Source organism: Amphichorda felina (assembly GCF_050947745.1).
Source record: "Amphichorda felina strain 45539 chromosome Unknown scaffold_8, whole genome shotgun sequence".
In the NCBI taxonomy this organism is placed as follows: Eukaryota; Fungi; Ascomycota; class Sordariomycetes; order Hypocreales; family Bionectriaceae; genus Amphichorda; species Amphichorda felina.
Genome location: NW_028145042.1, coordinates 563,236 through 575,601, shown reverse-complemented (window position 1 = coordinate 575,601; position 12,366 = coordinate 563,236). Strand labels below are relative to the sequence as shown.

Sequence of the window (12,366 nt, the reverse complement as noted above, 5' to 3'; positions counted from 1 at the left end):
CCTCCCTGAAAAAGAAGTCCAATGGTGGGTGCGTATCAAATTTACATCAGTACAACCTTCCTAAAACTTTTCTTTTAGTAAAAGGTGTGAGTTGACCTACCGCTGGGTTGAAGAGATCTAAGAACTTGAAGTCCAAGAGGAAGAACCTCAAGTCCAATCAACCGCTGCCGCTGCCGCGAAGCCAGTACCCTCGGCTCAGCCGAAACCACCAGGGATCTCTAATACAGATGAAGTATTAGACACTACAAAAGAGTACATATTATTGATACAAGCTTTCGGATCCACAAAGCTAGTGAGAGGGAAGTGGGAGGCCGGTGGCGGAGAATCCACTGCACGTACTTTCCAAGATGGTTACAACAACATTTTGTGGGCGACTGTACGCTTCGTCAAAGAACTTGCTCTAGCTCTAGCCCCGGATAGCCATTCACAGCGGCGGAGAAAGCTCCATCAACGTCAGACTAATTGGCAACGTCGTCGCCTCCAAGCCGCCAACGATGCGGAGACATCGACTGGGCGGCTACAAGAGTCTTAGATGCCAGCGGCCAAGAGACAGTACGCAGAGCAAGATCACGATATCAGGCCCCAAAAGCGCTAGCGACTGCCCTATCTCTTTAACTGTCGTAAGCTACCACCCAAGTCACTTGCATAAGGGTTGGGGTTAGTGACATTTGATCGACAGGTTGATCTCACCGAAACATAAGTCGCTGGCTCGAAGTTATGCAAAAATGGAGAAGGATACCTTGCTGGTAGCTTACAACAGTTAAAGAGATACATCATATCGCCATTTCAATGAAGTTGCCCCCCGCGAATACCCAGATTAAAAAACTATGTGGCACCAAAAGCTTCCCATCTAAGTTACACTATGAGCCACCTAATATTACAACTGGCTTTCTAGTTGCTTCTTCCCCATATCGCCCTTCGCATAATCTGCAGCTGTCCTCCTCATAGGCACAGGGTACACTCTGGCCTACATACGGCCTTGTGAAGCGCACCGGATGATATCGCACACCTTCACCGAGACACATTGCACGTGCATTTGATATCTGCGCCTGATTGAGCGAAGCGGCAAAGATATGACTAGATGAGGCGATTCGGAACGAATGTCGTAGACGGGCGTAGCTGCCGCGGAGCTCTTCTAATGGGACGTAAACGGCCAAGCCTTCCCCGAAACATGCTCGAATGAGCTAAAAATAACCTTAACCCGCTATAATCCTGCCTTCTATCGCCGCTTTTCTGAATAATGCTACACCAAATATTGCTATATAAGTAGTAGAGTAATATTTAATATTATATCCTACTAAATTAAGATAAATAGCATAATCAAATAAAGATATACTCGATTATATAATTAAAGGCTATTCTATAGATATCTTCAAATTTAATGAAAAATACCGTTTAACCTCGTTCCCTACGGCGTTTGATTAACGTTAGCAGATACGTATGATTGGCTGCCTGTGTTGGCTGTGACCGAGGCAGAGCTCACAGCAACACAGGCAGCTTCGCTCATCCTCTTTGAACGCCTTGGGGGGGGGGGGGGGGGGGGCAACGGACCTTGTAGTGACTAAAACCTGTAGCCTATTCGCAGTGGTCTTCGCAGTTGGCTGCCAACACATCAAGAAGTGGGTGGGTGGCATAATTACCCTATTAGCCACAGCTGCAATACTGCATTTTACGTGTCTTCTGTTCGTATTGTCCGCATGGGTCACAATGTCGTCGGCCAAAGTCGTCATGAGTGCCACGCCGCCCCCTCCTCTGGTGTCCTGCGCCCGAGGTCAAGGTTCCGTGCCCGCTCGCCCACATGCCCACTCGCCGCCCGCTTGGCTGAGAAAGGCAGGTTTGTGGCTTTGCCATTCTCCCTTCAACCATGTCCTAGCATCCAACATGATCCGGATGCTCTGCCCGGGACATTGAGGCTACAGGGCCCCCAGGCATTTGTTCGATCCGCGCGCGGCGTCCCGTACCCCTCACACGTTGAAACCCCTTCGTCCATTACGTATCACTAATTTTGTATTGTTTAATAACTGAGCCTGATCCAAAACCGGACTGGGGTAGCGCCCAATGTGATTCCTTCGTCGATTTTACCTTACGCATGCCTCACCATAATGCCCGAGGCTCGGTATCCCGACTACAACCTATTCCCGGCCGTGTTCCAGGACTGGCTGCGGTACACTTTTGGTGACACTAGCATCACTGTGGAAGTGAGTTCAACTGCGCACAAGCACGCGCACACCAGGACACCAGGTCCACTAGGCTGACGAGGGTTTGGGCTGCAGTCGATCAATGGCCATTATGTTTTCAACCTCCCTGAGGGCAGTGAATTAACTAGCGTCTGTTCTCCTCCAAATTCAATGGTATTGATAGCTGATTAGCTCACTGTCACCTATTAGGAACACGAAGCTGAGATTATCGAACTGAGGGGCCGTAGGACCTGGGAGTCGCCACGTCGCGAACAAGATGAAGTCAAGCCATGTTCACGTCGTGGCTGGCGTGACCCGCGGGTCTAGAAATCCGGGTTTAACTTGCGTTAACTGGAATAACTTGATATATCCAGCATTGAGAACTTGTACGAGTATACCCCGGGCGGAACATGTGTGCAGGGGGCTGGGTTAAAGCCTCGGGGTAAGGTCTACTACGTAATTACGTGTATGTACGAAGTAAGACGATTGGGGATCACAATAAGCCGAGGTATCTCCCCGATCACTGCTTTTGTCTGCATCATCTATGTATATATACTTTGGCCCCTCAACATAAATTCGCACGATGCCCTCGGGAGACCGGCTGCTATGAATTGTGGAGGCATTACCGTGACAATATGCTGGCGCCAAACCAGCTGAAGAGCGCCATAAATGGCTACCGCCAGAGTCCAGATAATAATAAAAAGCGGCTATGAGATCCCAAGACGGAGAAAATAACGGATACAAAACGTAGAACACGTGGTCAATGACCGTATGCCATTCTTTCAATCTCATCAGCGGCTGAGCGATGCAGACTAATACCAAAACCAATCACATTATTAGTAATTGAGGGAAAGAATAAAACCAAAAACTGCTGAATTTCCATCAATAAGATTGAGCGCACTTGCTAGTCTTATAGGGAGGTTCTTAAACTCTACATTAACACATATCATCTACGACTGGGACGGTTAAAGTCGGCGGTCATACGTTAATGATATTGGGAGCAAGCTTCGCGAGATTCTTATCACAACTACTACCTCAACGCGCATCATTATATTTTCCACAATCTCATAGTTTCCCGGGACATTCATCGCTGGAGAATTTTGCCAGATTTCGTGTTATTGTCTAGGTGCTAATAAGTCTCAACGAGACCTTTTTCCAAAGTAGGCCCGTTGAGATTAAGAGCTCAAGGACTTAGTGACATTCCACCTCAATACCCTCATGTTGTTTTCCATAGTCCTCCACCCTTAATGTTTTATCCTTTTTTTAGTGTTCCCTTACTGTTTATATGGCTGCTGCGCAGAGCCCGACCAAGGGTGGAGATATTGTTGTTTGATGAAGTTCTGCAATGATTCATACCTTTGATAAGTATACCTCAGCAGTTGTTAGCAAGGCATGTACCGTCCATTAAAAGGTATACATATTAGTATGGTATAAAATTTCCCGATATGTGGAGGGATAATGTAATGATTTTTAGCGGGTAATCTCTTCTACGAAGAAGAGTAGCCAAGATGTAGGTTCTTGAGAGTCTAGGCTATGTATATAGCAGCCGTAGCATCTATCAAGATGCAGTCAGTTTCATGAAAAAAATCTTAATCGTCCATTTTGGTGTGCTCTTCTAAGAATGGAAATACCCTGGGGCTACCTATGCAGTGTTAGCCTACCTACGTCTCTTGGCCTGTTTGCGAACAGCCGTCAGTTAGTCTGCGAGGATGCTATGTCCATGAGTCTCCCCCCGAAACTGATTGGTATTAACCTAATCTCTGTAGCATGTCAAATGCTAGAAATCCTGCCTAAAGTTGCTAGTAGTATCGTGCTTACAGAGCGCAATGCATGTGTCCCAAAACCGCGTGTGCGTCAAGCGCACACCGCCACCTTCTGAGCAGAACATATGAGGGGAAGCTGCACATCCTTCGTCATTCTGCCTGCTTCACGTCGAAATTGCCTCATTCATCCCATCCTCTCTCAGGGAGTAATTTGCTACGAGCTATTGTACCTTTCACTGTACCCTCCCCTTTTGGATTACCGTTCACATCAACAGCCGGCATGACCAGTAATCTGCTTCTCCGATTCCGCGAGTATCTCCAGGTCAACCTGGCTCAGGGCCAAAATGGTCATTGCCACACTGCTGATTATGTGTCCCGCTCCAGCCTCAAAGCCTACTGGACTATGGAGCAAGTCCGTGGACTTCTGGACTCGTGTGAACCACCCCTTGCGGAAAGCGAACACCAAATTAGGTCGAGGTTCCTTCTCATATTCTCTATTCTAGTATACATTGAGAAGCCTCGAGATATTAGCATATTTATCACCACGAACAAGGATGATCACCACTTGCCCTTCGACGACTTTCCTCGATCATGGCCTAGCAGCCTATCCTCTCCATTCTTGGATAACCAGTGGATGTTCTGCCCTCTAGAATTTACCATTGGCCAGGTATGGAAGCGCCGCCTACCAACTCGTCAAATCATGCCAGTTGAGTTCAAGGAGCTAGTTGGAGAAGAGCGTAGGGGACAAACCATGGCGCATATAAGGAAAGTAAAGCTGCACTCTGACTGTGATTATCTGAATGTAGCGGTATGTATTTTTTTCTTCTCGAACCTAAAGATTACGTGCTACGATCGACTACTGATATTGGAAAGGATGGGTATGTGGTATTCAAGATGTTTGAAGGTGACAGTTGTGAACGTCTTTACAACGCTGAATTAGACATATATCGACGGATAGTAGATACTGGCAACAATAGCATCACAACATGCTACGGATGCTTTTCCTATGAGGAGACAAGAAGAAGAATCATCATTCTGGAATTCGCTAGAGGGGGGTCGCTCCTCGACTTCCTTGGGACGACTCGACAACCCGCTACCCCCGCTGAGTCCCAAAAGCTCTGGGAACAATTACTAGATCTTTTGGATGGCCTCCATACCCTTCATAACTTGGGTACTGGTTCTGGGTCTAGCAACTACCCTACCACAGTGTGAGACTGCTCACTTATGCTAGATTTTACTCTAAGTATGGCTTACCAATAAGGAACAGTGTTCACATGGATATTCAACCAGCCAATATCTTGGTCTTTCCACATCCCGATAAGTCGCCATTTGATGTTGACTTCAAGCTCGCAGACTTTGGCACGTCTGCGATGCGACGAGTGGAGACAGATGGCACCATAGCCATTGACGCGATGAACGAAGGGAACCGTATGTATTGTGAGTACTGAGTTCTGATTTTTACTCCCCAGTAAGTTGGAGACACCTAGATACACTAATACAATCTAGGTGCACCAGAGTGCTACCCGAACCACCCCATTCAAGATAGAGTTAAGACAAATATCACCACACGGGCTGATATATGGGCACTTGGCGCCGTCTACAGCGATGTCCTTGCCTGGTCAATATGCGGAGAGGTGGGACGCGATTATTATCGTCGCGTAAGGAAAATGGGAATTTCCCAACTAACCCATCTAAAAGCGAGTGGGTTCGACGCCTGCTTTCACGATGGAAATGAGAGCAGGCTTAGAGCGGTCGACGAGTTTCACAAACATCTCCTAGAGAGCACAACAAGAAACGACCTGGTGTCTTCGTGCATGAGCGAAATTATTCTAGGGTACATGTTAACAAAGCATCAAGACAGACCGCCTGCGATACACATCAAGACGTACGCGGAAGACCACATCCAAAGTTCTCTCCGGATGCTTCCAATTGATGAAGGTTTGACGACCCAAGAAGTGCGACAAGGTCAAATTCTACAGCATTTCAGAGCACATCGAGGGTCTGTCTCAAGCAGCCTCGGACAGGGTCACGAAGTCATTTCAGTCGAAAAGGTATACGAAATACTGGAGACGACAAGAAGACGCATCTTCAAACTCGATAGGTCTCAGGGTAAAGGTTCTGAGGTGATGAAGCTTGCAGGTATACAAGAAGCTCGGAGTAAAATCCAAGCCCACGGGGGCCGTCATCAAGTTGGTCAGCCCGTCCAGACCTGGTATTTGGGACTAGTTGCTAACTAAGCAAAGATCATGCTCATTGACAACTTCAGCTCCATGCGAAGACATAAGGATAAGCTTTTGAAGACGGCAAGGGTCATCAGCTACGTGGCAAAAGTAGCTGATAAGAACAGCATGGACCTTTACTTTACCTCTGATACCACAAGACCTATAAAATGCTCCTCCAGCACAGAGATTGAATCGACAATCAAGAAGACCAGGTCCATCGATGGAACATGCAACATGACCAATTGCCTTCACGACATCTTACAATCGATCTTGTTGCCCTGTATGCGAGCCACGAGTATTTACGTGTACACGGATGGGGTATGGGAACCCGGCAATCCGGACGTGGACAGTGTCATTAAACGGTCCATCCGGCACCTTGCCGATAAGTGGAAACCTCAATCAACTCTTATGTTCCAATTCATCCAGTTCGGAAACGACAGAGAAGGGGGAGAACGCCTTCGGCATCTTGACGACGATTGTAAGGAGACGCATTATCTAAGGGAGTAGTGAGTATTGTCCCGTAGGCAGACATCGGGTGGTTAACGCGGATTAACAAGGTCTCCAGTGATATTGTCGACACTAAGCACTGTGACGACCATGTCCCTGATATTATCATCGGAAGTATTTCGAAGTTTAATGATAATAAGAGGACAAAGACCAGAATCCCAGGATAGGGGGGTAGATGCGTCAATCCGTATTAGGGTGGGTAGATACTTGACGTATGTTAATGAAGCCAGTCCAGGCCCATTGAAGTTCAGGAGAGAGATAAGGGTGTCATCACCCGGAGTAGCGGGACGCATGTCCATGCCGTTCGCGTGCGTGAATGTCGACGAGCGACGACGCATGTTATATTTTCTTGTAGGTGCTGTTTACACAGGCCTGAGAGACGAGAAATTACAGCCATTCTTATGGAGCACTTGGGTTGTCTAGACGGAGGTGGGCAGGTGAGTGGGGTATGGAGGTGCAGATGCTCGCGAGTTGCAGTGTGGCCCTCTGCCATGGTACTAGTCAATCTCGTTTCGCCGGGTGTCAGGACGACAACCTGGAGCAATTCCCTACGAGAAGCACATCATTTTACGCCAACAATACATGCATTTCCTTGGTGCGGCAATATCCTCAAAACCGAACTACATACGTAAATAGGCATTAAATGTAGTATAGTATGCGCGTTGCCGGTTGTAAAAGGCAGGACTGTGGCCATGGGTGTCTCCAAAAGTGGCCCCTAATACACATGCAGTCTGCGGAGCATGGCAAATGAGCAACCAAGAACATGAATCGTCCAAGCCTCCGCACTGCCACCTTCACGCACGCATATACTTCTTCAGCATCCGTACCATATTTAGCCCACCCCCTCTCGAGCGTCCAGAGGTCTCATTACCAAATCCTCAGCTTGGCACATTGTGCTATTATCCCAAGACCACGGATGGAACCGCTAAGCGCCATCGCCTCCGTTGCGGGGATCGCAGCTGCCGCAGGCGAGGTTGTCAAAATCCTGGGCCCATATCTCACGGCAGCCAGGGACGCACCCAAAATTGCGGCTCAACTCTCCTCAGAGGCTCTCGCGACACAGACCATTCTCGGAGCCCTTGAGGAACTCGCCGGGAGCCTGTCCGCTGAGAACATAAGATACGCGTCTCTCATCCGGTTGGATCAGCTCATCGCGGTTCTTACCGATGGCGTCCTCATATTTTCGGAGCTTCAGGCAGTCCTGCAGACCCTTCCACCGATCGAATCTCTGGGTCCAGGTGGCCGTATACGGTCTTCCATGCGATGGGTCAGGAAGGAGGGCTCATTAACTGCCATATTCGCCAGGCTGCAGGCGTTCAAAGTTTCCATAAACTGTATTCTCAGCATTCTTCAGAGGTATGTTCTCCGACGCGTACACTTTGTCAAGGTTTACAAATAGCCAACGGGAGACAACAAGCGATTCCCAAGCCAGAGCGGAAACCAGCCAGCAGCAGTTGGTGATGACCGTCGAAAGACTCTTAAAACGGGACCACGAGCTGTCCGAGAGGCTTATTGGTATGGAGGACACTTCGGACACAATATCGCAACGCCGGGAGACGAACAGCTGGAGATCACATTCTGTGTCACCAAGCAACCCTTCTCTCTTCGAATTCGGGTTTGAGAGTGATATCAAAGCCTCCCGTCCATATCGTCGAGCCAAAAGAGATACCATGGATTTTTCAGCACACAGTTCTGTGGTTCGCACTCACGCGTGGTCTATTTTCACTGGAATCAGTCTCAGCAATATCTCCAAGATCTCTGTCCTAGCTCTCCCACTATACGCGGAGGATATTGAGAACCCGGAGCACTATAACTTTGGTTATGAACCCTCCGAGCCAAAGCCGCTGTTTCCTCCGACTTTTTACACGAAATCTATCTACCATGAGTGTCGTGAAATTCTACTTCAGCTACTTCAGTTTGATTGGTTTCCCGAACTATTTCGACAGGAGGCCCCGGTGGTAGCCGGGTACGAAAACCCCTTATCCGACCTGATCTGTGTTTTCAGATGCGGCACTCCACTGTTGATGTTATTCAATCAACTTGACGACTCACGGAGCAAGAAATGGGAGAGTTTGATTGCCTCGAGTCCATCTACTACAGTTGCGAAGCTAGCGACAATCGAATTCATCCAAGCATGCGTAGATTGCCTGGGTATACAGCCTTCAGAATGCTTTACCATAGCTGATCTCATGAATTTTGACACAACTGATCAGTTAAAGGTAATAAATCATCCAAATGTTGTTGAGAATTTGAACGACTGATGAAAAACCAGGTAATACGTTTAGTGAAGCGACTTCTGGCGATGCTCGCCGAGGCCGGTGTGATCCCAATACCCCAGCTCAAACGCAACCCTGGGACTGCATTAGACGACCAGAGTCCCGTTGGATTAATTGTTCAGGATTTTCTACGCAATGAGCGGTTTTATCTCGCAAATCTAGAGACACTGCTTGACATGGTCGAGAGGGTCACCTCATGGCGGGGATTTGAAGTCTTCAAGCAGTTACTTTCTCCAATTCGTCCGTTAGTCGATGTCGAAAGGCAATTCCTGATGACAGTTGAGGCGTTGGCGCACTTTCCATACTCGATACAGAGTTGGCATACGGCTTTTCAGGAATGGTCCCAAAATTCAGGCCGCTACTATGCGGCTGTTATTAATGCGGAGAGAGAACTGAGATTGACGATCAGTAGTGGCCCTGTTAAGAAGAATAAATGTAATTATGACGGCGTGCTCCACGACCTGATGCCATACCTTACGCTCTCTTCTCGATGGATCGAGAAGTACGAAGTATTCCTCCAGGTATGTACGCAAGTCCGATGTATGGCATGCCAACACTAATTCTTTCTAGGAAATCTCTGCACATGGACTCCATCAATCTCAAGACATCAAAGCCGCAATGGAGAGTATACAATCGGTCAGAGCAACACTCAATATTTGCACCACCGCCCAAGAACTCCATGATGCCGAAGCCGCCTTGTGTGAAGCTTTAAAGGGGAAAGTGGCAGTCCAGTCGGTTAGGTTGCTCGGCAAGCTCCTAATGGTCGACAGTGTTGATGTCGTAGACACTGACGATGGCCAAATGGCGAAGGTATTTGGTCACTTCCTCGTTGAATTTACAATATCCTAACCTTATTAGTCTCAGTTATATCTCTACCAAAAAGGGGTTGTGCAAGCAAAAGAGGTTTACGCCAAGAGTCCACGAAAACGAATCCTAAGATATAGGAAATCAATACCACTGGATGAACTCGTCCCGCAGTTATCGCTGGTTCGAATCATAAATGCCAAAGATATCCGTCAAATACTCCTGTCATCTAGAAAAGGTAACGTAAAGTAAGTTTGGGAGCCTTACATACAGAGCTGACCTTTTAACAGGATTGATGGGCTGCGAAGTTGAGTGGTGGACAGGCGAAGAGCATGCTCGTCTCTTCTTCCATCCTGGCTCCGATGAACGGGTTGGCAAATGGAAACATGAGCTGAAAATAATCCAAGGCCAAGCTGGGTTTCTGTTGACATCTCCCACTTTCAAGACCCCCCTTGATGCCTCTTTTACTTCCAAGCCCGTCAGAGAGTACAACTTGGTCGTGATGGGGGGCAGTGGGACTGGAAAAAGCTGTCTCGTCTCTCAGGCAAGTGCAACCACCATTCTCGGCCCCAGGTTCACCGGTACTGACAAATTATAAAGCTAACTGAATCTCAATTTGTCGATGAATACGACCCAGCAATTGAGGATGCCTATCGGAAAGTATGTGCCATCGATGGGGAAGATGCCGTGCTCCAAGTGCTTGACACAGCCGGCCAGGAGGAGTACGGGTCCATGAGAAGGCGGTATATGAAGACTGGGGAGGGCTTCATGCTGGTTTACAGTGTCACCAGTCGCCCCAGCTTTGAGGAAATCACGACCTTTCAACAGCACATTCTCCGTGTCAAGGACAAGGACGAGTTCCCCATGATCGTGGTCGGGAGTCACTGTTCGCAGGAGTCGGAGAGAGTGGTGTCGAGAGAGGAAGGTGAAGCATTGGCGAGAAGCTTGGGATGCAAATTTGTCGAGGTAGACTTGGAGGCTCGTATCAATGTCGAAAGGGCATTCTTTGAGCTGGTACGGGAGATTCGACGATATAACCGCGAGATGCTTGGTGTATCTGTGGAGAAAGAGAGGCCACTCTCGACCTGGAACAGTATTAGCTCAACAGATTGAGCAAATGGACGATCGCTCTCGAACCCAATGTGGCTCATGTCTCTTATGGCACATATTTACCTAAAATTACCGTCTTTTCACACCAATTTGTAACGAATGCCTACTTCCCTATCCGTAGTATGATCGCAACCGGTTTGCTAGTGAAGAACTGGGTATCCACCTGACCTACTCAAGCGCGGTGCAAGTGGCCACAACAGACATTATATGATCACCCTTGTAGTTACTACGCCCACGAAAGAAGATGAAGTAAAACTCTGCATACCCTAGTAGGGTTGTTCCTAGATTTTACTTCATATATATTAATATTAATACACTAAATGGTTTCGTCAATCGTTATAATCCCCTTCTCGTAGAGCTCCTTGGCTATAGGGTACAGAGCTCTCCCGAAATTGCTCTTGCGCTCCAAAACGAACTGTGGCGTGATTCTATTGTGCTTTACACCGTCCCTGGGCTTCTCAAGCGAGAATGCATGCAGCAGATACGTGCACGAGTAGTCAAACGCCCAGTCTGGCCGGTCGCCCGCGCTCATGTCATTACGGTCGGGCAGAGGATCGCCCTGCGTGATGTTGGCCGTGTTGGACTCGACGTCGTCGTGCTCGCCGTACAGCCTCTCCGTGTCTTCGTAGACCCATCCGCCGGGGGCAAAAGCATCGCGGCCCATGATGAGCAGCTCGCAGGGCTCTGAGTCGACAATCTCCTCGCCGATCGTGGTCAAGAGCTTGTTGCTGTGCGTGATCCACCCGCCGTCGTACACGATGTGCATGCGCTCCATCCACTCCTTGACCAGCCTGCCACCCTTTTCTGACATGAACGACCCGCTCTGTAAGTCGCCACCTAGCTGCCTCCCGGCAACAGACCTGTAGCCTGCGTCACGGACGGGGTTGATGTCCTGCAGGGCGTGAACGTCGAGGTCGATGTAGATGCCGCCAAAGTCGTGAACCGCTTTGACTCTAGCAAAGTCGGACTTGTGCTCCAGCATCTTGATCTCCTTGCCGTTACCTGCGTGCGACAGCGCCTCGACCGTGTTGATCTTCAGGCCCGGGATCTCGAAGAACAGCTTCTGCCATTTGCCCGACGTGCCGTTCCTGGCACGCTCTACCGCCCCGCCTTCAGCTTCCGCATTGGTATGTAGGTATATGATGTCGGGCTGCCATCGTTTCGAAACGGCGTATATCGATAGGTAGTGGCTGAACTGGAGGGGAAAGTCGCCCGCGAGGGGGTCCTTGAGGATGTAGACGAGGTGGACGATGTTGGGGATCTTGGAGTCGTAGTCGTTGACGCCGAAGCACGTCGCCGGGGCGATGACGTTCGCGTCGAAGTTGCAGGACGTGATGGTGGCCTTGTTGAGCAGGTAGGCCTTGGTCTCGTAGGAGATGAGGCTATGGGCAGCGACAAAGGCGACGAGGAGAAAAATGATGACAGCGGCTACGAGAACCCAGATGGAGCGCAGACGGTAGCCGTTGAACAGGGACAAGAGTCGTAGAGGGCCACCGAGGGGCCGCAT

The 12,366-nt window shown here is 48.9% G+C and overlaps 2 protein-coding genes across 2 annotated transcripts; both read right to left on the bottom strand.

Annotated features, from left to right (window-relative positions):
- Window positions 1-7,711: 7,711 nt before the first annotated feature.
- Window positions 7,712-7,965, bottom strand: ACO1O0_007856 (uncharacterized protein; the record flags this gene model as incomplete). The annotated part of the gene is made up of 2 exons (XM_083197223.1): window positions 7,712-7,897; window positions 7,960-7,965. 2 exons carry the CDS (start codon window positions 7,963-7,965, stop codon window positions 7,712-7,714), a joined length of 192 nt encoding a protein of 63 aa, XP_083046691.1.
- Window positions 7,966-11,175: 3,210 nt separating this feature from the next.
- ACO1O0_007855 (uncharacterized protein) lies at window positions 11,176-12,366 on the bottom strand (the record flags this gene model as incomplete). Its single annotated transcript, XM_083197222.1, has 1 exon — window positions 11,176-12,366. One exon carries the CDS (start codon window positions 12,364-12,366, stop codon window positions 11,176-11,178), a length of 1,191 nt encoding a protein of 396 aa, XP_083046690.1.